At 46.7% G+C, this 26,831-nt stretch overlaps 1 protein-coding gene across 3 annotated transcripts in view; it reads right to left on the reverse strand.

The window, feature by feature from the left end:
- LOC144817687 (long-chain-fatty-acid--CoA ligase ACSBG2-like) overlaps positions 1–26,831 on the reverse strand; it is a 1,080,196-nt gene that overhangs the window by 380,563 nt on the left and 672,802 nt on the right. For all 3 annotated transcript variants that reach the window (XM_078674432.1, XM_078674431.1, XM_078674433.1), the window contains one exon: positions 14,753–14,873. In XM_078674432.1, the coding sequence (XP_078530558.1) occupies positions 14,753–14,873 (121 nt within the window). The remainder of the gene's footprint in view (positions 1–14,752; positions 14,874–26,831) is intronic.

Here is a 26,831-nt window from a genome sequence, read left to right on the forward strand (position 1 = left end):
TTCTTTTCCCCGCTCCATTTGCTTTGCTTGTACTATCGCTCTTGCCTCAGCCCTCGCTAGTGACAGGATCTTCTCCAGTGATGTCGGTTCCTTCAGAATTCTCGCACGGAAATCTGTGTCACGGCATCCTTCAATGATGCGCAGGCGAATCGCTTGTTCGTTGTCGTACTTGTCGAACTCGCAGTGAGTTACTAGTTTCCTTAGTCGCGTCGCAAAATCATCTAGCGACTCGTCCGCGTGTTGGAATGCTATGGTGAAAGTGTAGCGCTCAAAATCAATGTTACTTTGCGGATCAAATTTGTTTGTTAGGCACTTTATTAGGTTTTGTACGTCGCTATCTCATCTTCTGGTAGGGTCACTAGTAGGTCATCTACTTCATCGCCCACTAAGTTGAGGAACAGGCCTAGTTGCTTGGCCTCTGTATCATCATTGGCCTCCATGTACCTCTCAAATCTCCTGACCCATCGCTCCCATCTTATTCCCACTTGCGGCTTCGAGTGGTTGAATGGGAGAGGTCTGCAATATTGGGCGCTCTGCCTTTCACTCCTTGGCTCTACCATTTTCTTTCCTTTGTGCTCTTGGTGGCCCTTGTGCTTTCTTCTTTCTGTCACTGTTTACACTATTCTTTTGTGTTATTTCTTATATTGACTGTTCTTTTATCATCTTTGTGCCTTTATTTCCCTTTGTCTTTCGCTTTCTTGTCTGTCTGTCTTTTTGTTTCTTTTAGCCTTTATTTGTGCCTTCTTGTTGCTTTTTCTCTTTAATATCCACTTTTCTGTTTTTTATTGGTTGTTTTCTTTGATTTGGGCTTTTTCCCACCCTCCTGGTGCTCTTTCAGGCACTTTTCTTACTTTTTCGATTATCGCCTGGCCTCAAAATGGCCGCCGGCCTTCTTGGCTTTCTTATTGGTCCTTTTTGCCGGACTTCAAGATGGCTGCCGAGAGTCTCGGGAGACTTCGGGACCAATCCGAGAGTTGCCTGGTTTAAAGATGGCCGCTCGGTCTTCTCACGCGCTGATTGGCTGTTCCTGCCTGGTCTCAAAATGGCCGCCGATACTCTTGCGGGAGCTCGCGGCCGATTTCCTCAATTCTCGCGCTCACACTTTGCACTTACCGCACTGTTAGGACGTTTCTTCTGTCTTTTGCTGCGGTCGGGGTGGGCTCCCACGCCGTTGCTCTCCTCTGTAGCGCGAACCAGGGTGGGCTCCTGGCATCGCTGCGATCGTCGTTCGGCGCTCGACACGATCCAGGGCATCAACTTTGCAACAATTTACGTGGCACAACCGACAGCACAAGGCATGTTTTTGGCTATAGGCAGGGCCACTGGAATTATGCGGCTGGGAGGACCACATTATGCAGCAGGCTCGACTAAATTATACAGCACTAAAAAAATTGATGGAGTAATGCGGCACATTTTGTTGTGTCATTTTATCATTTTTAGGTTGAGCCTAGTTCATGCGCTGCTCTACTAGGCATGCTGTATCTGCTCAGTTAAGACCACGCCCACCACTTTCCATTTGCTCCTTCATGTGCCTTTCTGTAGTCCTTTATTTTTATTGGTAAAAAGTTGGACTCTGTCCTGCCTTTGGGTGTGTTCTTTCATTTTGTGGCGACTGTCCCTGTTACATGTCGCACTACTACTTGATTTATCTATCATTTGCTGGCGCACTCTTCAGTGAATTGGTCCCGTGCCGTGAACACAGCCTTAACACAACTGCGCTTTATTTTTCAACACATTTTCTTTGATATGTTGCAGCTGCCTGGGCAGCAGGCACAGAGGGCGTAACCCTTGTTACTTGTTCTCTTCTGCAGTTTTATTTCCCACAAACTCGACCTGAAGGCATCGGAGCGCTTTACAGGAGCACCAGTCGTATTACAGACGGACACATTCATTTTTGTTAGGTACGGGGAGATTAAGTGATTTGCCCAGAATCACAGGATGTTGAGACTAAATTCCTATTCCTGGCTAGGGAGAAGCCCTGTTCTAGGTGGTAACATCACTACACTCTGTGTCCAGACCACGCTGCCTCTTTGTAAGCCTTGGAGGGCTCTGCACTGCTCTCCTGAGAGTCAATGCTCACAAGGCTTCTAGTCTGGGGCCCATCACTACAGTAGGTCTAAGGGACTCCACTTCTTACAGTTGGTGCCCAGTGACCTCTGACCCCACACACCAGGTCTCATTGTGCGTGGAAAGATCGGGGTCTGTACACTGAGTACAAGACATACAAAGTTAAGAGGAGCCAGTAGGGGGCGGTAGCGAAGCAGAGGTCCAAGGAGACTGCTGATGAAAAGCAGCGCTGTGAGCAGGACCCAGAGAGCAGCGAGTGGTAAGGATTGTGGCGGGGCAGGATAGCAGCAAGAAGGACTAGCGGCTGGTTTAGTATATTATTATTCAGTTGAGAGAAGAGTTGGACCTGGATGCCTGGCTCTTGTTCAGCTCGAGCTGCTCCTCAGCCCGAGCCCTCAACGAGCCGGCCTTTCACACGGCTTCTGCCTGCCCTCCTATCGGCCGAGGTGGTACTCCAGTGCTTGAGCTGCTCAATAAGAACCAGGCAACCTGGGTTCAATGCACCTTTCCATCTTTTCCAAGCTGTGTGATCCTTGGCAGATACTTTATTTCAGCCAGTATTGTCAATCTTTCCACCGCCAGTATTACAAGCCTGCAGCTGCCATCAGGGGACTTCAATCCCCACAATCTCAAGCTCCAGGGAGGCGCCAACATGTTTTTTTCGCACCAGGACGTGCTCAAAAGGGGGCTTGGGCTCCCGCAGAGCAGGACGCGTGCAAGTGTGCCAAGGCTAAGGGCGGACCTGTCTGCACCCGTCAAAGCCAGGAGGAGGGTGGACTGAGCCACGCCACCCCCTATCAAGTTTTAAGCGGAACCTGGGACTCAGCAAGAACACGGGGTGAGTGTTATATTTACCCCCCTGAAAAGCCTGCAGGCAAGTTCGGTATTTCCCAGTCTTGAAATTGAATCTGGAGTTTGCCATAATGGGAATACTACTACAGTGCCACTTGCACGCATGATAACTGCATGCTCGAGAGGGTGGTTAACATTGTCTCGGGTGAAATTGAACTTCTGGAACTGCGCATGTCATTAGGCATCGAGGGGCGAGCAGATCAGGTTGAATTGAGAGGTGCTTCTAATACCTGTGCACAAGACTGGCCTGCTACAGCCTCATGGATCAGACACCCGCAAATGATATAAATCTCCAACTGCAAGCGGGAGCGTAAGTGGACCCAAGACTGCTGAGGCTCGAGCACAGGCACAGTCTGGTTTAGATATTGTCACACCTGTGATAATCCCAGCTGTTGAACTAAAGAGGAAGAGTGAGAAGCCTATCTGCACTAAAAGGAAACAGCCCATTCGCACCGGTGCCTTGCGAACCTGCTTTTCTGCTTGGATACTATGAAAAAAACAGGGGTTATGCCCAAATGACCCTCCTATACATGAGCAAGGTACATCAAAAGATGTGTATAAACAAGAAAAAGTACAGAGGGATCAATTCAATATTTATTTTCATACAGGGATAAACTAATTAATTACCCTGATGTTTCAAACTATTTTTAGAAAAAATATATTCACAAATTACAAAAAAATATACGTGTCAAGTGAAAAGGTGGGGCACAGACCAGTTATATACAAAAAAATACATATATACTAAAGACTATACAACCATGAAACACTCTAGTTTGCATTCATCTCTATATACAGTACAATGTACGAAATATATATACATCACATATACAATATCTACAAAACATATACAAAACATATATACTCTAAAAAAACCTCAAGATATTATCACTGTGTACACTCTTAAATCAAAGTGATACACTTCTAGGAAGTCCTAAGGAGGCCAGAGGTATGCCACCCCTAACTAATTATTTATAATGGCGCTTATATTGGAATATGAACCAACTGAAACTTTATAGCGGACTCCTTCTTAGAGTGTCGACGCAGTCGTGGTCGCGTTTCAGCCACTCCTTTCTATTGGCTTCATCAGGACAAGGGCATGAATACACTTAAACAATAGTGCAGGAGCACTCTCCAATCCCTAATTAGTACAGGGACGGGTCAATAAAGGCACTCAATCCAGGAGTACCTCAAGGGACCAAAACCCTTTATGTGCCCACTTCAATATTCAAGGGATAGCTTCTAGCTTTATGTAATTCTCATGTAACTCTCCTCTTTCTAACTCGGGGATTCCATTCGCTTCGGATCTACTCCTCACACAGCTTTTCAAAATCCCGCCATGGCCACCCCAAGTACTGACACCTCTGGAAGCCCCGACCCCCCTGAGATAGCTGCTAACAGTACTGAGTTGTTCAATCGATACACAGACTGATGTGACATTGGACTTGGGGACGCTATGGTTAATGCTACTGATAAATGACTAAACATATCAATGAACTCTTAGATACAAAATTCGCCCTACTACAGGACCATTTAGAGAATTTGGTTTCACTTTTAGGGGTTCTGGTCAACCTTGACAATCAATAGAGACGGCACAAATTGCAGAAGACGAAAGGGGTGGGAGTAGGGGTGGGTCACTTGCCACCACAAGTGTTCTAACTAGTGACACCCGGTCCACTACTGCTAGAGTCCCTGCAAGTATTTTGAACTCCAATTATGGACAAACCAGGGGATTTTCACAACTGCCTCCTAAAGGTCTTGGCAATACATCTAATGCAGACTTGGGCACCACCTCACAGCCCAGCTCCATCTTGGGCAGTGTTAACAAACCCAACGGCTCAGACCAGAACCTACTGCCTAGTAAATTGAGCAGCACTGCTCTAGCCATTCAGTGTAGAAGTCTCCCAAAAGCAAATAGGGATGTCCTGAGCCAGCCACCTGCTGCCTGTCCCTATGTGTTAGTTTTAGCTGGTGTACCGACCCTAAACAGAGGTCAGAATGAGTCATGGGACCAACTATGTAACAAATGTGTGGATTAACTATCAAGAAATAGGAGGTTCCACCATCCGATATGAATGACATGATCATGGTACGCAGAGTTGGGTGGGTTGGTCCTTCCCCAAAGAATATTGAAGGTATCTATTGGGATTAAGTTTTGCAGACCTTCTTTGGTGGGAAATTTATTAAGAGCATGTGAGCCACAACTTTTCACATCTCCAACATTTGTTTATTACCATTAGGCTATTTTTACCAGCCAAATCATAGGCCTCACCTCAATGAGATCCACCCCCACTCACCCTCACAAATAGATTCTTGGCTTTGTCGGAGTTGAATGCCCAGGATTGACTGCCACCACCTGTGAAACTCCCTGCCCTAGATGCTGGACCACAATCTCTTCCCTTAGCAGCTGAGCTCATTAGTCCAGTCACGCTATCCAAGGCTGCAGCCAACTCAGATCTTCGAATCCCAAAGTTGGAATGTTGCAGGGCAGCATTCAAAGTTGCACCAACCAGACTGGTTAAAACTCATAAGAGAGCAGGATATTCTCCTGTTTCAAGAAACGTGGGCTACTCAAAATGTATTCATCAATGGGTTTGAATGTCATAACATCCTAGCAACAACATTTAAAAATGGTCGACCCTCTGGCTGGGGGATTATCGATTCGGATTAAGATGGCCGCAAGCGGCTGTATTAAATCCATATGCACCAATAACCATTTTCAAGCAATATCGTTTGAATGGGGGATTTCCTTTTTCTTAATTCATTTTTATAATAATGATAATAATGATGTTGTTTCCATACCTAACGGGAATTTTCCAAACCTATTCAATTTTATTGTTTCTATTCAGAAATCTAAAGACTGTTTTAAAACAACTGGTATTTGCCTGGGAGGGGATTTTAATGTCAAACTACCACAATTTTGGCTAAGTAAACAGCAATGCAGTGGTGGATATAACTGCCGCAGGGCCAAGGAATTAGTGGACCACTTAAATAACCATAACTTAATTAATGCTATGGAGTTTGCAGCCATAACAAAAGATAATGCTCCCTCGGAGCAGACATTTCGAGGGATGGGCTTCTCATCCACAGTTGATTATGTTTATCTCCCCTGTCCTAGAGGACAGCCTGTTGAAAGCAGAATCCATTGCCACTACTTTTGGGGACCACACCCCAATCCAAATAGTGCTAAGACTATCCCCTGGCCCAACACCTAACATCGAATGTGGAGCCAGGAATCTATCACCCTCTAAGGATAATTTAAGATTGGTGTGGCGGGGTGTTAATAACTTGGATCTATTTAGCACATTGGTTGGGGAAAATGTGAGCATCACTAATCTCTGCTTGCCGGACCAGGACCCTCATCCTGAGGTAATTAATGCCTCCTCTAAACTCTGCAGAGCTGTTAAATACTTACTGTCCAAACCTATTACAGCGCAACATGAACCTAGATGGTTTAACCACGAGTGCTCAGAGGCCAGTAGGCAGCTACGCAAGGCCCTGCTGCAGAGCCCAAGGAGCAATTGTTCGGTCAAGTTGTCTAGGCAGACATAAGTCGGCCATTGCAAAAAGGAAGGAAGAATTATTAATTGAACACTTATCAATGCTGCAAGTTTAAAAAATTGGAATATATTTTGGACTGCTGGTAATAATCCAAGAACAATGGGGCAGCCTTTAGCTCCCATAAACTGCAACATAACAAATGCAACCTGGGAAAGCCACTTTTCCAAAATCTACTCAGCTCCTGCTCTGGAACTTGACCCCTTTAAGGATAGGACTCCATCTAGGGTTCCAATATCGATAACATAGGTTGAGAAGGCCATATCTCAAAGCATGGGCAATAAAGCCCCTTACCCCGATGGGCTACCTATCGACCTTATTAAATATAACTCAGACATTTGGGTCCCTTTGTTGTTAAATGTCTTCAATAACAACCAATGCTCCATTGCCAAAATCAAAGTCCACTAGTATTACCGTCCCAATTTTTAAAAAGAGATTGCACACAACCTTGCTGTTACAGGCCGATCTCCCTAATAGATAACACCCTCAAAATTTTAGGGAGAGTTTTACACAATAATATTTTAACGTAGGGTTGAAGACAATCAAATTTTAGAGCACTGTCAATTAGGTTTTAGAAGTAAATTAGGTACAAATGAGCAGTGTTTGAATCTGAACTTAGAATAAGGGGCTTTTGGACCCTTCCCAGTCGGGTTTCGTGCCGCTCATAGCACGGAGACAGCACTGGTTGAGGTCGCAGACAATATCAGGCTGGCCCTGGATAAAAATCAATCAATAATCCTCGTCCTCCTTGATTTGTCTGCGGCCTTCGACACCATCTCCCACCGCATTCTTATACAACGGCTGGGGGAGATAGGTGTCAGAGGAAAGGTCTTAGGATGGTTCACTAACTACCTATCCGACCGTACAACCACTGTCCAAGTCGGCAGAAACATAGCAAATACACGACCGGTCACGATGGGTGTTCTGCACGGCTCTATTCTAATCCCTACGCTCTTTAATGTCTATATGACACCTTTGGCTAAAGTGATTAGAGCGTTCGGCTTTGAGGTCCTATCCTACGCCGACGATACCCAAATTCTGGTCACTTTGGGCCTCGACCCCAATGAGACAAAACTCTGCTTCAAAAACTGTATGCTGGAGGTGAAGAACTGGATGGGTATGAACCATCTGCAGCTTAACGGCAATAAGACCGAGATTATCCTGTTTGGAAAAGCCGTGGAACATTGGGTTCAGGACTGGTGGCCAGCACAGCTGGAGAAGCGTGGCTCAGTGGTTAGAGGCGGCAGTCCCGGAAGCTGAGATCGGCCGTGGACCAGGGTTCGATTCCCCGCCTCGGCGGGTCTCGGGCTCAAAATTCCACGGACTCGACAATTCTCGCTCCGGTGCCTACTCGACTCACGGGGTCACACTCTGCGACTCTGGGCAATAGCTTGCTTAATCTCCACTACGGCCCCTCGCGGCGGGATGCCTGGCTTTCACCTTGTGGCTACCCTGCTGGGGTATCTCACAGGGGAATACCAGGACGGGTTCCCTAAGCAAGCGCCTTGAGACCCCTGGGTGATTCGTGCGCTATATAAATCGAAATACAATACATTTACAGCTAGGCGATTGTCCAACCCCAAAGGAAACAGTGCGGAACTTAGGTTTTCACATGGATAATAAGCTGTCCATGAGGACCCAAACCAACCACATTGTAGGAACCTGTTTTGGACTCCTGTGCAGTCTGCGCACAGTTCTTAAGTGGATCCCAGCAGAGGCACGGAAACCCTTAGTGCAGGGTTTAATCATAAACATGCTAGACTATGGGAACTCGCTCTTATTAGCGATAAATGACCACCACCTGAGGAGATTACAGGTTCTTCAGAACACTGCAGCACGGCTAGTTTTAAACCTTCCCCGAAGATTGCCGTCCGCCCCTTGTCTGAGAAGCCTTCACTGGCTTCCAGTGAAGAAGTGAATCATGTTTAAAACATTATGTCTGGTTCACAAACAGATGTATGGCAACGGCCCAAAATATTGGTCCCGGAAGCTTACCTGGTACGCTCCCGGCAGGCAACTCAGATCGAGCACTGAGTCGTTGCTTACCCCACTAAGAATACAAACTGCCAGAAACGGGGGTCGTGCTTTTTCCTTTCTTGCACCCTCCGTTTGGAATAAAATGCCCGAGAATTTGCGCACTATTTCTGAACACATCTGCTTTCGCAAAGGGTTGAAGACATGGCTCTTTACAAACTAAGCTGTCCTCTCGTCAGAGCCATTCTGCAAGCACCATGAGACTCTTTGGACGTGATATGTGCGCATTACAAATGCCTTTGACTTGAACTGGATTATTGGAAAATACAATATAGCACAGCACTCGCCACTTTATCTAGCTTTTATGGACCCGACCTCTGCCTTCGACTTGGTTAATAGATCACATTTATGGTCCATTCTCCTAGCACACAGCTTAGATGAGGCCCTTGTACAGTTTTTAGCCTACCTGCATACAGATTTGAAGGCACGGGTCAGGATTGGCGGGGTGAGGTGTCCAATGACTTCAATGTCAGTAGAGGGGTTAGGCAAGGGAGCGTTTAGCCCCTCTCTATCATTTATATTAATAATCTGCATAAATCATTTATTACACTCACTGACGACGTTCCCAGAATTAAAGGCAAAACCCTCCTGGTGCTTTTATACGCAGATTCAGTTTTAATTGGATGCACCCCAAATGCACTATGCACTTTAGTACAGGGATTTTCGGATTTTATGACTGGCATTGACTTATGCTTCAACTTCAGGAAATTGTTTATAATGTCCTTTGGGCCTAGGAAATACCCCCTAACCTCCATTTCCGTTGCCAATCAAAAACTAGTTTGCACTTCCACTTTCCCATACCTGGGGATGGTCTTTGCCGCAAATGGCACTTGGACTGAACATATGGATTTTGCAAGAATGAGTTTTCAAAGGCCAACAACTCTATTCTCAGTCTCCGCTGCCCAAAAAGATCAGGGGCAATCCTGGTGATCCTAAAGATTTTTAAATCGCAGTGCATACCTATAGCAACTTATGGTGCAGGGGTTTGGGGTATCGCCATAAGCACTAGTATTCAACTAGAGGAAAACAGATTCTGTAGGAAGCTTCTGGGCGCACCAATATCCACTGCTCAGTGTATATGCCACAGTGAACTAAAATTAAGCTATATTGAAGATTTTAGAAGGGCACGTCCCGCATTATTTTGGCTAGCCATTATGAAAAATTCTGCAGCATTACTTACTGGGGAGAAAATAGATGATTGCCTCAGCTGTGAGAAAGGGATGGATATCCATGGCTCGCCGGAGTTAAAAAGAGCCTGAAAAGTGTCAACGTTGAAGGACTGGTTTTAAACCCGAACACAGCTGAGACAGTAGATAATAAAGTCCTCAGGTCAGCACTATATATGCACTTTACAGCGTGGAAAGATCCAACAGGGAATTAAAGAAACAACCATTGCTAATTTCGCACCCACTGAAAGAACTGAGCTTTCCTTGCCCAGCTATATCATACAACCGATGGCACACTGGGAGAGAGGAGTTCTTTTTCGTTTACGGGCTGGGACTGTAAAATATTTGCTCTGCTTTCAATGCTAAACTGGATTCCCTACCATGCGACGGCCAGAGTGGACAAACACTCCTACACTTTATTTTTCTTTAAGTAATATACTAAATATGCACAATGACTGTGCCATAAAAAAAAATTCACCTATTCAATAGGCGGATGCAGTTAGAAGTATACTTAAATTGGAAAATGAGGAATTGATTATGCGCGTTGGTACTTAAGAATAGCTACAGGGGCTCGCAAATCAATGTGCAACCCATGAAGTCTATTTGCACCCAGCTCTTAATATCACACTTTTTTATGCCTCTGTATTGGTTTATTGTGTATGCCTTTTGTTACTTGCTTCACATACCATGAATTCTAATTATTCTATTTACTGTTTATTGTGATTTTAATCGTGTATGTGCTCTACTTGTATGGATACTGTGTTATCCGAATAAAGTCTTTTGGATTACATTTTTTTTCTTCATTATCACGAGAGCAGTTTCAAACAGTTCAGTCCTGGATGTGCGCAGTGCAAGGACTGCTTGTGTTTGACTTGGCCTAGAATGTTGCTGTATCAATAAAAAAAGCTGTCACATACAGGGTGCATGCGACAACTAACGCCTCTTCGTTCACGAATGGCACGGTTGTTAGGGCGTAGTCAAAAGCAGTAGCTATCTGCAAACAAAACATCATTTAATCTGCATGTTACGCCACGTGCTTTGCAGCAGGCACTTGAACCCTCTATGCTACTATAAGAGTTAACACTGATCGTACAAAGCACAGAGCTCTCCTAGAACTGCATTAAGCACCAGAGTTATTTTACCACTCACGGAAACTTGGATGAACGCCTCCTCGGCCCCCGACATCGCCATAGCCATCCCGGACGGCTACAAAATCACCCGGAAGGACCGCGTCAACAAAACTGGAGGAGGAGTAAAACACAAGGACCAAGGCAGTAGACCAGGTCAAGCACTACGGTTCATCTAGTTCTCAAATCAGGATGGTGCAATCTCTTCCCACACCCTCTGCCAAGGGATGTGCAGAATAATGAAAATACAAACAACAAAATGGAAGGTGCACTCAAATGAAGTCAAAAAAGAAGTGGTAATGTAGATTTTCTTCTTTATTCAAAAATTATTCATAAAACATAGGCACAGCCAACGCGTTTCGTTCCTCTTGCCTCTTAGGAACTTCGTCAGGGCGAGTTATGATAAGTGAAAGTAACTTGAATCAGAGAAACTTGTATGATGTTGAAGCCGAATGACCGTTTAGGTTCATCGGCAATCAGCGCCCAGTCGGGGTTGGTATAAAATTAAATGGCCTCGTGCGATCCTAGACCAGGGTTCTATCAAGGTTTGCGCGGCGTTGAGAGCGTTAAGTCTCATGAAAAAGAACTCTGAGGTGAGGATGACCGTCGGGTGAATCTCACTTCGCCGGTCCGGTTGTCAATTGAAGGTATATAATGAGGAGCTCAAAACACCTGAAAATAGTCGTTTGGTGCAAGGGCCACTGTGTTCACAGGAGGAGGCCTCCGAAGTAAGGAGGTCGAAAAAGTTGTTATTTCGCAACTTGGTCCAATTGTAAACCGAACGTGTGCGGTGAGAAACCCTTAGTGCCTGTGATATGGCACTCGGGTCCCGAACTTCCACATAGACGGCGTCCTGTTGTTTGTATTTTCAAAACTGGAGGAGGAATCGCCATAGTCTACAGGAACACCATCAGCGTCACCACCAACGCCGAAGACACACTCACCGCCGCCGAACACCTACACTTCCAGATCCACACTGACCCCCAGACCACCCTCAGAGGAACGCTCATCTACAGACCCCCGGGCCCACAGACACAATTCAGCGAAATCATTGCCGACTTCATCAGCCCGCACGCCCTAGCCTCACCAGAGTACATCCTCCTAGGGGACCTGAACTTCCACCTGGAGAAAAACAGCGACATCAACACCTCCACCCTGCTCGACAACCTCAGACTCAAGCAACTGGTGGACCCGCCCATCCACCTCGCTGGCCACACGCTCGACCCCATCTTCTCCGCCAGCAACCACATCTCCTTCAGCCACTCCACCGGACTACACTGGACCGACCGCAGCTGCATCCACTTCACCTTCAAGAAAACCACATCCCACCACCACACGGTAAAGATTCCCCGCAGATGCTGGAGCAAAGTCACCACAGACCAGCTGACCACATCGCTGAGCCAGAACCCTCCTGTTGACACCCCTGACACCAACAACGCAGCACACAATCTCGCACAATGGATCACCAACTGCGCCGACGACCTCGCTCCACTAAAGAAACCCCCAGCCAAGACTAGCAACAGAAAAACCTCATGGTTCACAGACGCCCTCAAAATCGCAAAGAAATCATGCCGAACCCTCGAAAAAGCTTGGCGCCACAAACGGACATCAGAAAACATGACAGCCCTCAAGAACGCCACCCGCGAATACCACCAGATGATCCGCTCCACCAAAAGGACATCGTTCAAAGAGCGGCTGGACAACAACACCCACAACAGCAAGGAACTCTTCAGCATCGTCAAAGAGCTCTCCAACCCAAACGCCAGCAACAACGACTTCACACCGTCACAAGACCTCTGCAACTCCCTCGCCATTTACTTCCACCGCAAGATTGCAGATATACTCGACAGCTTCGGGCCCCAGACTCCGCCTCCAGCCACTAAACCAATGACCCCCACCACCAGCCTCAACGCATGGACCCCCATCAGCACTGAAGCCACCACCCACGTAATGAACACCATCAACTCTGGCTCACCTTCCGACCCATGCCCTCATCACATCTTCAACAAAGCCGACACCATCATCGCACGCCACCTCCGGAACGTCATCAACAGCTCCTTCACGTCAGCCACATTCCCTGAAAGCTGGAAACACGCAGAAATCAACGCCCTTCTTAAGAAACCAACAGCGGACCCTAAAGACCCCAAGAACTTCCGCCCCATCTCTTTTCTCCCCTTCCCGGCTAAAGTCATCGAGAAGACCGCCAATAAACAACTGACTGCATTCCTCGAAGCAAACAACTGGCTCGACCCATCCCAGTCCGGATTTCTAGCCAACCACAGCACCGAGACCGCCCTCATCGCAGCCACCGATGACATCAGGACCCTGATGGACAACGGAGGGACAGCCGCTCTGATCCTCCAGGACCTCTCGGCAGCCTTTGATACAGTCTGCCACTGCACCCTAATAACCCGCCTCTACAACACTGGGATCCAAGGAAAGGCCCTGGACTGGATCACATTGTTCCTCTGCGACAGAACCCAGGGAGTCCGCCTCCCTCCCTTCCGCTCCGAGGCCACCAAGATCATCTGCGGCGTACCCCAAGGCTCCTCACTCAGCCCAACCCTCATCAATATCTACATGAGCCCCCTCGCCACCATCGCACGCAAACACAACATCAACATCATCTCCTACGCAGACGACACCCAACTGATACTCTCCCTCACCAAAGACCCATTCACCGCCAAAACCAACTTCCAGGACGGAAGGAAAGATGTCGCAGAATGGATGAAGCACAGCCGTCTGAAGCTCAACTCGCACAAGACGGAGGTCCTCATCCTCAGACAATCCCCATCTGCCTGGGACGACTCCTGGTGGCCCACGACGCTGGGCACCGCACCAACACCCACGGACCACGCACGCAACCTGGGATTCATCCTGGACTCCCCCCTCACGATGACCAAGCAGGTCAACGCAGTCTCGTCCTCTTGCCGAAACCAGAAAGACGGTCACCCAGGCCCTCGTCACCAGCCGACTGGACTACGGGAACGCCCTATACGCAGGAGCCACAGCCAAACTGCAGAAACGCCTTCAGCGCATACAGAACGCCCCCGCACGACTCATCCGACATGCCTCGCCACAGCCACATATCCGCCCACCTGAGAAACCTGCACTTGCTCCCCGTCAGCAAGAGGATCACGTTCAGGCTGCTCACCCACGCACACAAAGCGCTCCACAACATGGGCCCCAAATACCTCAACAACCGCCTCTCGTTCTACACCCCCACCCGCCATCTCCGGTCCACCAGCCTCGCCCTCGTCCCACGGATTCGCGGAACCACCACCGGAGGAAGATCGTTCTCCTACCTGGCAGCCTAGACATGGAACTCCCTCCCCGCACACCTACGACTGACCCAGGACCATCTCACCTTCAGGAAACACCTCAAGACCTGGCTATTCGAGCAATAGCACCCCCCCCTCCCTACAGCGCCTTGAGACCCTCACGGGTGAGTAGCATGCTCTACAAATGTATTGATTGATTGATTATAATCCCCTCAAAATCTTTCTCACACAGTTGTCTGCGGCAGGTGCCTTAGCCCTGTAAGAGATTTTAAAATGGAGGCTCTTGGGGACCAATGACGCACCTGGAACAGATTTGCAGTCACATTGGTCTTTGCTGCCACTTTCTTTGCAGATTTTTTTATTTTTAAATAAATGTAGAAATTGAATGGCTGATGTTGGCATAGGTAATGAAATGTCGCCATATCTCGCTTGCAATTAAAAGAAGGGAGTCTTTCACACACCTGGAAAGATGAACAAACGAGACAGAATACTGGAGTGAAGTTTAGATGGTCCTAACATTCTAGAGTTGAAATCTTGAACCAGACTTATCCGCTGTCCCCAGTGCGCTCACGACTGGCAGGAGGGACTGTTTACCCGCTGTCCTTATCCACCGCACGGGATCCCACCCCGTGCCCTCACACACAGCACCATTCAGGTGGCACCCACTCACCTGCAGGATCTTGGCCAGCTGCCTCGGGTTCTCCACAACAAGGATGTTGGCATCGCTGTCTTCTGCCACGTACTGGCACGCCTCCGGGGAATTTGTTGTGTAAATCCCAACAGCAAAACCGCTGCGAAGAGAAAACAAAGGCTCAGCTGAGATATGGGCAGTGCCAGCTTTTGCAATCTGTGCCAGTGTGCATGCAAAACCTACCGAAGAGAATAAACGGGCAGCTAGAGAGCTGCTGGCGTTGAAAATGTCAATATTTTTACGTACTTTTGTATTTGCAGTGGAGTCGTATTTGCATAGTGCTATTGCCTAATGGTATTTAAAAACAAAAAAGCAAAAGTAAAAAAACATTGTTCTATCAAGTTCGAAAAGACTATTTCAGCTAAAAGCCATAAAAGCACAAACAAAAAATATATCAAAAGAACACCATATTTCGTTTACACAGAAGTGCAGAAAATGGATGTTATGTTCATTTTTGAGGGGAGCAGTAATAAGGAATGTAATATTTATACAAATACTAAGGGGAAGGAGTCATACTGGAGAAGGGCAGCGGTTCTACTCAAACACATGGCAGGAATACACATGTTAAAATGTTTAAAAATGTTCAAATAAATAGAAGTGAAAATCCAATAAAAACAATAAGATAATAGCAGAGTAACCATTTCAGATTTACACGAGGAATTAAGATAAGTTTGTTATGCCTTCTTATGGATAGTAGCTTTAGAGAAATTATTTGCACTCAGCTAAATTCGGCGCTCTGGCTCTTAATAGTGGCTCTTCGCATATGCCTCATCGCAAGCGAGAATCTTGAGGTTACAAAAACAAATAATGGGGAGGTATCTTAATTTAGTAACCTATATACCTTGGTTTTAGTAACCTATATACCTTGGTTTAATCTCTTAGCCCCAGGTTTTTACATAACTGTAGTACCCATTTGGCCCTTGGTTTGCTATAGCCGGGCAAAAGAGAAGAACATGAAGATCAGTCTCTTCGGTCAACCTACACCCTGGGCAATCCAGCTTGTTGCTTCCCTTCCATTTGTTTGTAAAGGCTCTAAGGGGAAGCACCCATGTCTGAATTGGAAGAATAGTTTTGTTAGCAAGGAGTGGTTGAATGTTGTTCAACGCAGGTTCCAGCTTATACTGCGATTTGATATCCAGGAAGCTGTGGGTTAGGGAGCTAGTGGTGGAACTCTGAAGGACTTGTGATAAATACTTGAAGCACATTATTAAAGAAAATAATTTTTTGAAGTAAGGGAGCAGGTCTCCTCAGGAGAGGACCACATGGTTGACAGCACCAATAAATGGCATCTAGATCTAATATGAGATAGCCAGGGCAGGTTCCCCGCTCCCAGAATAGAAAGTATATCCTTCAGTCCCTCCCTGTAGTTTAAGAGCTCAGGCTTGCTCCACAGACGATGGCAGTATAGAAGTGGGCGGGCGGCAATTACTTCAGTGATCGGGCCAATCCCAAGGTCATCCTCAGGGGTGTTAGGGGAGTACTCCGGTAAATTCAGCAGCTGTCTCAAGAGTTCAGTGTTGTCGCAAGGACATTCGGATAGCAAGGGCCCCAGAGTTCGACACCATAGAGGGAGGATCTTTTAGCCTGGATTTTATAAATTTCAGCTGGCGGACCTACAGTTTGTTGGGAGCAACTTTTGTAAACTTTGAGAATGCCCCCAGTGGCCTGCGTGAGTTTCAAGTTTGCTTTCTTTACTTGGGTTCCCCAATTCATCTCATTGTGAAGGGTAAGCCCCAAGTAGTCAAAGGTAGAAACCCTTTCCAAATGCTTTCCATTCATTTCAGGCTGTGGGCAATTTGTAGTTTTTCATTAAAAACCGTATATTTTGTTTTTTGGATATTAATTTCCAAGTCGCTATCTTTACAAAATTTACAGAACTCCTCTATAATCCACTGCATGCTCAATGGCGATTTTGACAATAGCATCGTGTCATCCACAAACATGTGCGGGTATTTTTTGGTTAGCCAACCTTGGTGAATCTAAATCTTTTTTAGACAGTAGGGTGTCTATTAAGCCATTTAAGAAGAGGGAGAGCAGGGTCAGTGCAAGCACACAACCCTGCCTCACCCCCTTCTCCACTGGAAAGGGAGCTGTCAAATCACCATTTTTACCGTATCTAACTTTCACATATGTGTCCTGGTGCAACCATATCAATAAGTGACATAAATACGTCTGGATACCCATATCTCCTAGGATATCCCAAAGCTGGTCACGTTGCACCACGTCGAATGTGGATTTGAGATCCACGAAGGTTAGGTAGAGGCTGCCACCGTCCAAGATCACTGATTTCCAATGGATCAGTTGGAGTCTAAAAAGCTGGTCGGTTGTTGAAATTTTACTTCTAAAAGCCGCTTGAAGTGGGGTTAAGATATTATGTTCATCAATCCATGACTGCAAGCGACCCAAAATAACGTGGGCAAATAACTTTTGCGTCACGTCGATTAAACTTATTGGGCGATAATTAGCAGGGTTCAGTGGGGAGCCTTTCTTGTAAATAGGGATGATTTCCGCTCCAGCGCAAGTTGGGGGGAGTTCCATACCTTGAAAGATAGCATTAAATAGCTTACTTAAGTATGGGACCCACACAGAGCCTTCATTCTTAAATAGTTCCCCTGGTATTTTGTCCAGGCCAGGCGCTTCACCAGGAAGCATTTTGCACAAAGCAGCAATAACTTCTTTTGCAGAACAAGGCGGAGCATTAATTACTGAAGGAAGATTGTGCACTATGGGATGCCTGTCAGGTGCCTCTCCCTCCACCGACTTGGAATATAGTGTTTGGAAGTGCAACCTCCAAACTTCCTCCCCTATGTTTGGTTCTATTGCCAATTTGCCCTTGGACTTCCCAGTTCTCACTAGGTTCCAAAAGCCCCTTGTGTCTCGATTCTCTAGGGTCGTGTTAATTGCCTCCCATTTGTCCAGTTCCCATGAAGACTTAGCCTCTGCTATGATTTTTTTTGTATGTTGCTCTTGTTTCTTTAGAACAAATAATGTCCTTATCTTTAATGGCTTTCAGGAGGGCACTTTTAGCATCCCTGCAAGTTTTATTATACCAGGAATGATTATTACTGACATGGGAGATATGTTTGGGATTGGTGTTATTAAAGAACACAGCGATTTTGCCAAACATTTCATGATGATTTTTGGCTAGTTCCTGGAGACAGCCAGAGGCAAAGTCGTTTAAATGGGTTTGGGAAGCGAGTACCAGATGGGAAATAATTTGTTCATAAAGAATGGCCTTTTTGTCATTGGATTGGGCAAACGATTCCCATCGAACTCTTCTCCCTCCTCCTGTAGCTACCAGTTTGTATTAACTAAGATAGGTTGAGTTTGGTTGTGCTCCAGTGTTGGCAAATTAATTTCTAAGACCAGTGAATTATGATCACTTTCACAGCGAGGGTTTACTATGAAATCCACCACCCTGTGCCATAGCTCCACATCTACCAATACGTAATCTATGTTGGTTGTTTGACCCAGTTTATTGAAGATCGGGATGCCTGGGCTGTCTGATGGAAGACGATCATTACATGCCCTAAGCTGATGTGTAAGGGTAAAGGAGTACATTTGTAGGACTAATGGTGACCATCCCCCTAGCCGGGTAGGTGTTACAATCTGGTATTGACCATGCAGAGTCCTCCTCACTAGTGATCGGGGAGTTTAAGCCATTTAGTGGTTCGAAATGGAAGTTAAAATCCCCCCCCCCTATTATTGTATACACAGTCTCCGGTTTCCCCACTCTTGGCCTGCATATTGTGGGGCAATGATCTGAGCACGTTTTTCCCATTTTTTACACACACTATCCATTCGGTCCAGGAGAGGGCTAGGGGGATAAAAATTACCCACAGGGAATACTTAAATAACTCCAATCGCAGTTGAGTGTGCCCATTTAAGAATGTGTTGGACCGCCCTTTTATCTCTGAAATTTATCAGTACACAGTCCCCCCTGAATATTTTTTTGTCTCTGCCCAAGCCAACTAACCCTGCGACTGAATAAAATTTCAGTGTGTACCAAAGGAGGGAGTAGTCTGTGTTTGTTCAACCAGTGAGTTGTTTTATTTTTCAGTTCCAAAGATGTTTCACCCCGACCTGGCTCCAAAAGTGGGACTGCCGTTAAAATAACCACAAAAGGTGTTTATTCTGGGGGTAAATCAATACATGTGAGGGGAAAATGTGTTGAATTTATCTTAGGTAATGTGATGTTCCTTGCGGAGATTAGCGCTGGTTGTAGCACCTGATGAACATCCACTATGGCTGTGCTGGGAGCCTCAGTGCTAGAAGTTTGAACTATGGGAGGTGGTACATAAGCCCTATGGTGAGCGCTACTCGGGGGGTGATTCTCATGGGTATGGCTTTTGGTCAAGAGGGACAAATTCTGATTTTGATCATGGATTTGGCCTACAGACGAGTCATTATGCTCTTTAGAGTGGGGGTCCTGCATTCTTTGTGGGGCGGCAACCCTGTTTGTAGACTTAAGGGTAGCAGTTTTTACCACTGCATCAATTTTGGACCCCCATGCATCCACAGATGTTTTTAGTGTTTAAATACTTTTCAATACATTCCTCAATTCAAATTTAAGGAACTGATCCAAAAAAGTTTTGAGCTCTAATTTCAGTGCTGGTGCCCAGTCCGGGGGGTCAGATGTGATATTTGCACGGGCATCCAAGGGAATACTCCCTGCATTTGTAGTGGACGCACTCAGAGTGCTTGACTCAAGCCCCCCTAGCTGTGCTCTTCTTCTGGGAGGCTCCTTTCCTTTTTCCCCTCCCTCCCTTTTCCCCCCTAGTAGCTCTCTCTATAGGTGTCTTTGCTAATGCCAAGAATAGATCTGGGGAAGTGGGGGGTACTAGTTGAATGGATAACTCGGGGGTGTCTAGCTCCACCAATTGGGACATACTGGGCATTTTGGGAGTAAGAGACAGAAGCGTTCGATTTCACTGGACACGTTTCAACATTCGATCAATAGCGGTCGGCTGTGGAAGAGGGGTTTGGTTGGAGGATTTCTGTCTGGTATTTGGCCTTAAGCGGGGAGGGGTAGACTTCCCCATAACTAATTCCTTTCCTACACACAGCAAGACCAGAAGAACACCGCCATTGGATTGTAATTTGGGATGGAACAATGGTGTAGACCCCTAGAGTTTTAGCCCAACTACAAGGACACACAATAATATGATATAATCACAAGCCCCCGTAATCATGAAGTGTCCCGCAAAGGAGGTGGTCCTTAGGATGGTACTCACTGTTCACATGAAAGAGGGGTGGTCCAGCCCAGTTTCGTACAGGCCCGCCCTTGGCCTGGCGCGCGCTCACGCATTCCGCGTGGGCAGAAGCCCTACTCTGCGTATCAAGCGCCTCCTGGCGCTTGCTGCCGACAGTTGAAAGCGCCGCAGAGGGAGTGCTGGGACTTTGAGTCCTTCAGGTCCTGCGTCCCGCACTGAAGATGGTGGGAGAGTGGGGAACGAAGGCAGCAGGGACCCACAGGTGGGCGTTGGGGTCTCCGAGACCGGTCAGTAGCGTCGCTTTAGGTGTCCTCTCTTTAACGGTGCCCCAAAAACATTGTCATTTTGAACACCCAGAGGTCGAACTTTAACGAATGTCGATGCAGGGGGGGTCGATGGAGCCCCCCAGAGGTCGCAGTCCCATGGGTCTGCGCATACAAAGGACATCTGCTGTCTCTGGTGTCCTCACCCGAGCGCCCCAATACCAATCTGGTGGCTACATACACACTTGAGGTGTTTGAAAACTTGTAAGGAAGTGTGTCCGAAGAGCTGCACGTGGGACGTGGTGTGTGTGGGGCACACCACAACAAATGTGGACTAAGCAAGTATTGCGAGCAACGAGTAGCGACTGATAAAGGACTTTGGCCTGGATTCACCGACGGTCATGGAAGTAGCTAGCAGGATCGGTGCATTTCTCCTTTAGAACTCATCCCGTTACAAAGAGCCCTTTCCCTGAATGTCCATGTATTATTGTAACTTCATTACAAATGCCACACAGCGGATATGATGCTAATAAATAAATAATAACAGCCCATTGGTTTCCGGTATTTCCTTGAAGGTGTTACATGGCTTACGTAACCTGTGGGCAGCCTGGCGCCGTTTAGGGTCTTAGATTAAAGGACAGTGGATTCCAATACCCTGAAGTAGAGCTTTCATGGCCATGCCTGCATTGCCCGGTGGGTTGCAGACTCGTCTCTCCTTTCAGAGTAGGATAGGGTAGGCTGCCCTCCCATGCTCGGATTGTAGTCAGGGCTTTCCTGCAGTGGGGGCTGCTGTGAATTTCTGGTGCAGGGAATACCCCCTCGGGGACCCCATTCATGTTCCGCTGAGGGGACAGAGGGTCCGCTCACCTGAGCGAGAAACCGCGCCATTAAATGGCTGCTTAGATGCAGTCGTCTAGGCCAGTGCAATGATCCAGTAGATGGAAGGAAGCCCGCGCTGCAGAGAGCATGAAGCTACGACGAGCTCCTCGGACCCGGCTACCCCGAGCAGGGAGTGCCCTCCTCAACCGGTCTGTGCTACTCGCTCGGATCTCGGTCACTTCTCATTCCCCAGCAGACTAGAGTGCACTCGGACAGCAGGCAGGGGCATCTCAGCTCGCTTTCCATGGAATCAAACTCGTGCAGGTGATACGTTGACCTGTGGGTCGCACTGAAGACAGAGCCTTGAAAGGCAAGTGGATTCTGTTACTCCACATATTTATTCACACCTTGGAAGATCACGCACTGTATTCTGAAAGAGGTAGTGGACTGGAACTGTTGCGTTTCATTTTCTTAAAAGTATATTTTGTGAGAATGCAACATGCACAATCTTTCATTTTTTGTAGCCTTTCAATTAATAAGTTTGGGTTTGGGGGTGATTGAGTAGATGATATGGTTGGTTATACTATTTACCATATTCGGTCAATATAATTTACTTTTTACGGTTTCCATACGATTATTTCATGGTCATCTTCAACAACATAACAGGTATACTTAAATAGTATTACATTCTCCGTAATTGTATTTCAAACTTAATTTAAAGCAGAGCATTGTTAAAGGTAATCATCACGTGGGTACGATTTTGGTGATGGACCCAGCTTTACGCTCTTCATCTTAGTTCCTCAGTACTAGACGTTGAGTTTCTGTCTAACCGGTGACAACCAGCAGTGATGCACCCAGCTTTACGTTCTTCATCTTAGTTCCTCAGTACTAGACGTTGAGTTTCTGTCTAACCGGTGACAACCAGCAGTGATGGACCCAGCTTTACGCTCTTCATCTTAGTTCCTCGGTACTAGACGTGGAGTTGATATCTAACCTTGTTGTATAGCTCCTATATATCCTTATATCGTGTTAAGTTAGCATAGGTACATTTGAGATTTAAACGCCATTTTTCCTTTCTTGCAAACTTCTGCACACGACCCTTAATTGTTGACTTAGCTTTCAACCTAGTGGTTTGCCGTGGTGTATGTGAGAATAATATGTTATTGCTCTGATATCAGTTTTGTTTAATAAACCATGTCTGCACGGAGAGTGCTGAAGTTTCAGGAGCAACACGATATGGAATTGTTATGAGGTCTGATCTCCACGCCTTCATAGTCATAACACAAGTGCAGCCTTTGCCAACTTGGGCTTGAGGCGGGATTGATATTGCTTTGCACGAGAATTGTTAACACACTTGATGCGGTGCACATGCAGAGAGAGCTGGTGTATGCTGATGTGATTCCTTCATGCTAGGACACTAAGGTATGGGCCCGCCCTAAAACAACCCAAAGAGACCTTCTTAGCTAATAATATAATATATGTGTTAGGGAGGGTGAGATATAAGTGTTGTTAACTCTTATTCATTACAGCATGTTAACATGCTGTCACCATTCGCTTTTTATGTCTTAGTAACTATGCTGATAATTTTGCTACTGATAATAAGTATACTTGTATTATCTAAGATACTGCGCCTGAGAAGACGGCATTAGTAAATAAACATTTCAAATGCACATGTGTCTTCTTTACTCCATGTTCTGGTTTGTAATGATAATATAACGAAAGAGTGTTCATGAGTCCCACGTACCCTGAGGTACTGTAAGTTCATGTTCTGGTTTGTCTAAACATTGGGAGTTTGATATGTCCAATGAGACACTGTAGCTAGCTCGGTAAGGGGTGAGTTGGTTGCTAAGGTAAGTTTTGGGACACCCTAATTTGCCGAGGTTCCACTCCTCTGTGCACAGTTCTGTGTGAGTACAGAAACCCTGCAACATGGCGCCCAACGGTTTCGGTGGTCTTATATCATGACACTCGAGTAGTTTATCGTTCATGCCTTAACCCCTTCACATCCGTTTCCGGAAAACGGGGTGTCGGTGAAACCTACCTATTTTTTGAAATAGGTCTTTATTCAAGCTTGATTCTTTCTTAAACGGTTTCTTTGAATTACTACCCAGTTGTGCTACAAAGTATTCTTTGTGTGTTCTTGTTTCCAGTGTTGTCATGGCGGCGGTGGCTATTGCGCAGCATAGTCGCGTAGCGGTACGCAACCATCTTCAGACGTACCAGGTCCCAGTAGATGGGATGGCTGTGATTTTCGTGGTATGTGCAGATCCGGCGTTTCCTTACGAGTTGTTTTACTCTTGGGTTACGTTTCCGGCTGTGGACGCTAATTCTGGTTTGTTCCACTCCTACACCGCCTCGGATGTCCCAGCTGAATATACGCCGTACAGGGCATTGGAAATACCTATTGATCATTGGCAGCATCGAGTTTGGTTTGATGGCGCCCTCCCCCACTCTTTGTCCGCTGCGAGGTTAGGTCCACTCTCAATTCCAGGTACAAATTGGCCTGCGTTGGGTGGCTTTACCCCGCACCCGAATCACGGGGCTTGTACCCTGGCAGAAATTCGCAGGCTACATGTTGTTTCCATTTCCGTGATTCGTGCTTTAGTGCAATACATCGGTCGACATCTTCCTGGTGGTCCCCAGGGGGGTGCGGCCGCTCCCATGGAACGAGGCGGAATGCGTCTCAATCCAGTGATGGTTAATTCGGTTTTTGGTGCGCGTCCTGTTGACAACGATGACTTCCCATTCTGGCTAGCAGAGAAGTTTGATCAACTGGAGGCGGTTTTTCCGAATTCTACTCCTGCTGATAAACATAGAATGTTAACGATTACTCTACCGAAGGATATTACTCCTGAACTTGCTGACTGTGAAAGCTGGGGAAAAACTTTTGCGGCAGTTTATACGAGGTGCTTCGGCACCCCGTCTATGAATGCTCTGCCTGAAATCATTAGACGTGTTCAGAATGATCACGGTCCAGAGGCAGCGGTTGAATTGGGTATGCGCCTGTGTGGTTCTTTTGAGATTGTAAGTGATCTCATTCTCTCCAATGTTAAAGGAGATGCAGTTAACTTTCAGGTGTCGAATGCTTTGGCTGCTCTGCCCGATGCCGACAAACCCCGCCAGTTAGCAAAGATTGTGGTGGCCGCTTATAAGACAATTGGCCGCACAAGTAGAGGTCTGAAATATTTTCCAGTGAAGGATAAAAAACAACCTCAGGGACAATCTGCAGTGACAGATGTCCAGCCCAAGTCCAAAAAACAGATTTGGCCTAAAAAACAGACACAGGGGAAGCAGACTAGGCAAACTCAGGATCCTGTTCCTGCAATACAAGCTCCTGCGCCGGCAGACAGAGTTTATGATTTGCGCGATCGCGCGATGATTAAATCACCTGATCGTTTTCAGGGTTCTGATCAACGCTCTCCTCGTTCCTTTCAGGAAACATCGGCCCAGAAGACCGGTGGTGGAGGAGGGGGTGGACGTGGAGGCCAGCAAGGACGTGGTCAGTCCCGCCAGACAGACGGCGCAGTGAAGCAGGAGGATTCTACGCCTAAGCGTCCGCAGTTTGCGAAGAAGAAAGTCGCGGCCTTAACAGCGCATAGATATGCCACAGATAGTGAGAACGCGGCTTCGAAATCTGACGTGGGCTCTGACCTTGCTGGACAGCGCGGCGGAGATTACCATAGTCAGAGAGGCGCTCCGTCCACTACTGAGGGTGACAGCGACTGAAGTTTTTGTTGTTATAGAAACAGCCGATACGAGATTGGCTCCCCCTGAAAGACTTTTTGAAATTGTCCTGTTAATTGAAGGTGACATACAGCGTACTGTCAGAGGGGTATTTTGGGAGAACCTTTCGTCTACGTACGACATTTTGCTTTCCGAGGCTGACTGGCCCCCACCTTTTGTGCTCGCGGCGCCGCGAGGGGAGGAGGTGATCCTACCCAGTTTCGCGAACACTGTCTCGAAAGAGCATGCGCAGCATTTTGCAGAAGAGTGGGCTCGGGCTCTCGCACCGGCTCTGTACCGTAACCAATGTGGTTGGGATAGATTGTCGCCTTGCCACGAAATTCCGTTGCGGTCTCAGCCGCAGCCTCAACCTCAATATCCCATTCGGCGTGAAGCAAAATCTTCCGTCGCGGAAATCCTTGAACAATTGGAATATCAGGGAGTTATTGAAACGTGTGTGTCACCGATGAATAATCCCCTTTTTACTGTGAACAAACCTGACGGATCATATCGTTTGGTTTTGGATTACCGGCATTTAAACTCGCATTGCCGTAACTGTGCTGTACAGAATACCCACGGCTCTGCCCTAGTGGATAGTCTCGTGCGTAAGCGTTTCAAGACAACGCTTGACATATCCAATGGTTTTTATGCCCACAGATTGGACAGCTTTAGCTCCCAATGGACCAGTTTTACGAGCGCTGGAGTCCAAAAGCAATTCCGGCGTCTTCCAATGGGCTACAAGAATAGTCCTGGTATATTTACCGCTCGAATTGTCTCTATTCTGGAGGCACTCGACCCTGATGCTTTTTCGTATGTGGATGACATACATCTCACAGACGACGATATTTGGGAGCATCTGTGTCGTGTAAATTCTGTTATTTGCAACTTCGCTGACATGGGTTACAAATTTAACTTTGCAAAATCGCACATTGCTGAACACACAGTGTTGTTTTTGGGCTATGAGCTCAACAATGAAGGTAGAGGTTTGGCTCCTCACTTCTTAGAGAAGTGCGCACAATTGCGCGCTCCAACAACACTGAAAAAATTACAATCTTTACTGGGCTTTTTGAATTTCGGCAGGACTTACATTCCGGAATATGCCCAGCGTATCAAGCCTTTGTATGCTTTGATACAACCAACTTTCTCAAAATCATGCTGGCTGCCTGAGCATTCAGCCATTTTGCAATCCTTGCAGGCTGATCTGCTCGCTTCTAAATATTTACTGACTCGTGATAACCACACCAACCTGGTAATAAGAATAATTCCTGGGACGGTGGGTTTCACATACCTCACTTTTAATGAAGGTGACACAGTACCTATTGCTTACAAGTCACACTTGTACACTTCGGCTGAGATGCGGTTTCCCACAGTGGAAAAGGTTTTAACTGCTGTACAGATGGCAATTCTAAAAGAACGAGCACTGTCTCAAGGGAAACGCATGCTGGTGGTAACACCCTGTCCTCACTTGGAGGCAGTCACGAAAGCCAGTGTACCGAATTCGAAAGCTTTGCACCCTCGGTGGATTCAGTGGGCAGCGTCATTGTCATCCACGGATGTCATGTTTATTTTTGACGCTTCCTTACGGTCGCAGGAGTACTTACAGTATGAATTCGTTCATCCTGCTCCTCTGGCTATGCGACCTTTGGAGGACTTCCATTGCATCATTTACACTGATGGGTCGGCGCAGGTTGCGCATGGCTCTAAACATGCCTACGTTTCCGCATGCGCCATTGTGGTCGGTGCTATGTTGAATGATGAGTTCGTTTCCAGGGAAGTGCACACGTTGCCCCTGGGCGATTGCACCGCACAATTGGCAGAGCTTCGTGCTCTCTTACTAGCTTTGGAGTACGCAGATCCAAGTGTTACTACTCTAATTGTAAGTGATTCTTACTACTGTGTCCAGTCTTACAATGAAAACTTGTTCTTTTGGATTCAAAATGATTTTCATGATTCCAAGGGTAGCACAATAAAACATAAAATGATCTGGGTTCGAGTGGCAGAGCTTAAGGCTATGTTGCCACTCGTTTATGTGATTCATAC

This window comes from Lissotriton helveticus, chromosome 2_1, assembly GCF_964261635.1.
Source record: "Lissotriton helveticus chromosome 2_1, aLisHel1.1, whole genome shotgun sequence".
Taxonomy (NCBI): Eukaryota; Metazoa; Chordata; class Amphibia; order Caudata; family Salamandridae; genus Lissotriton; species Lissotriton helveticus.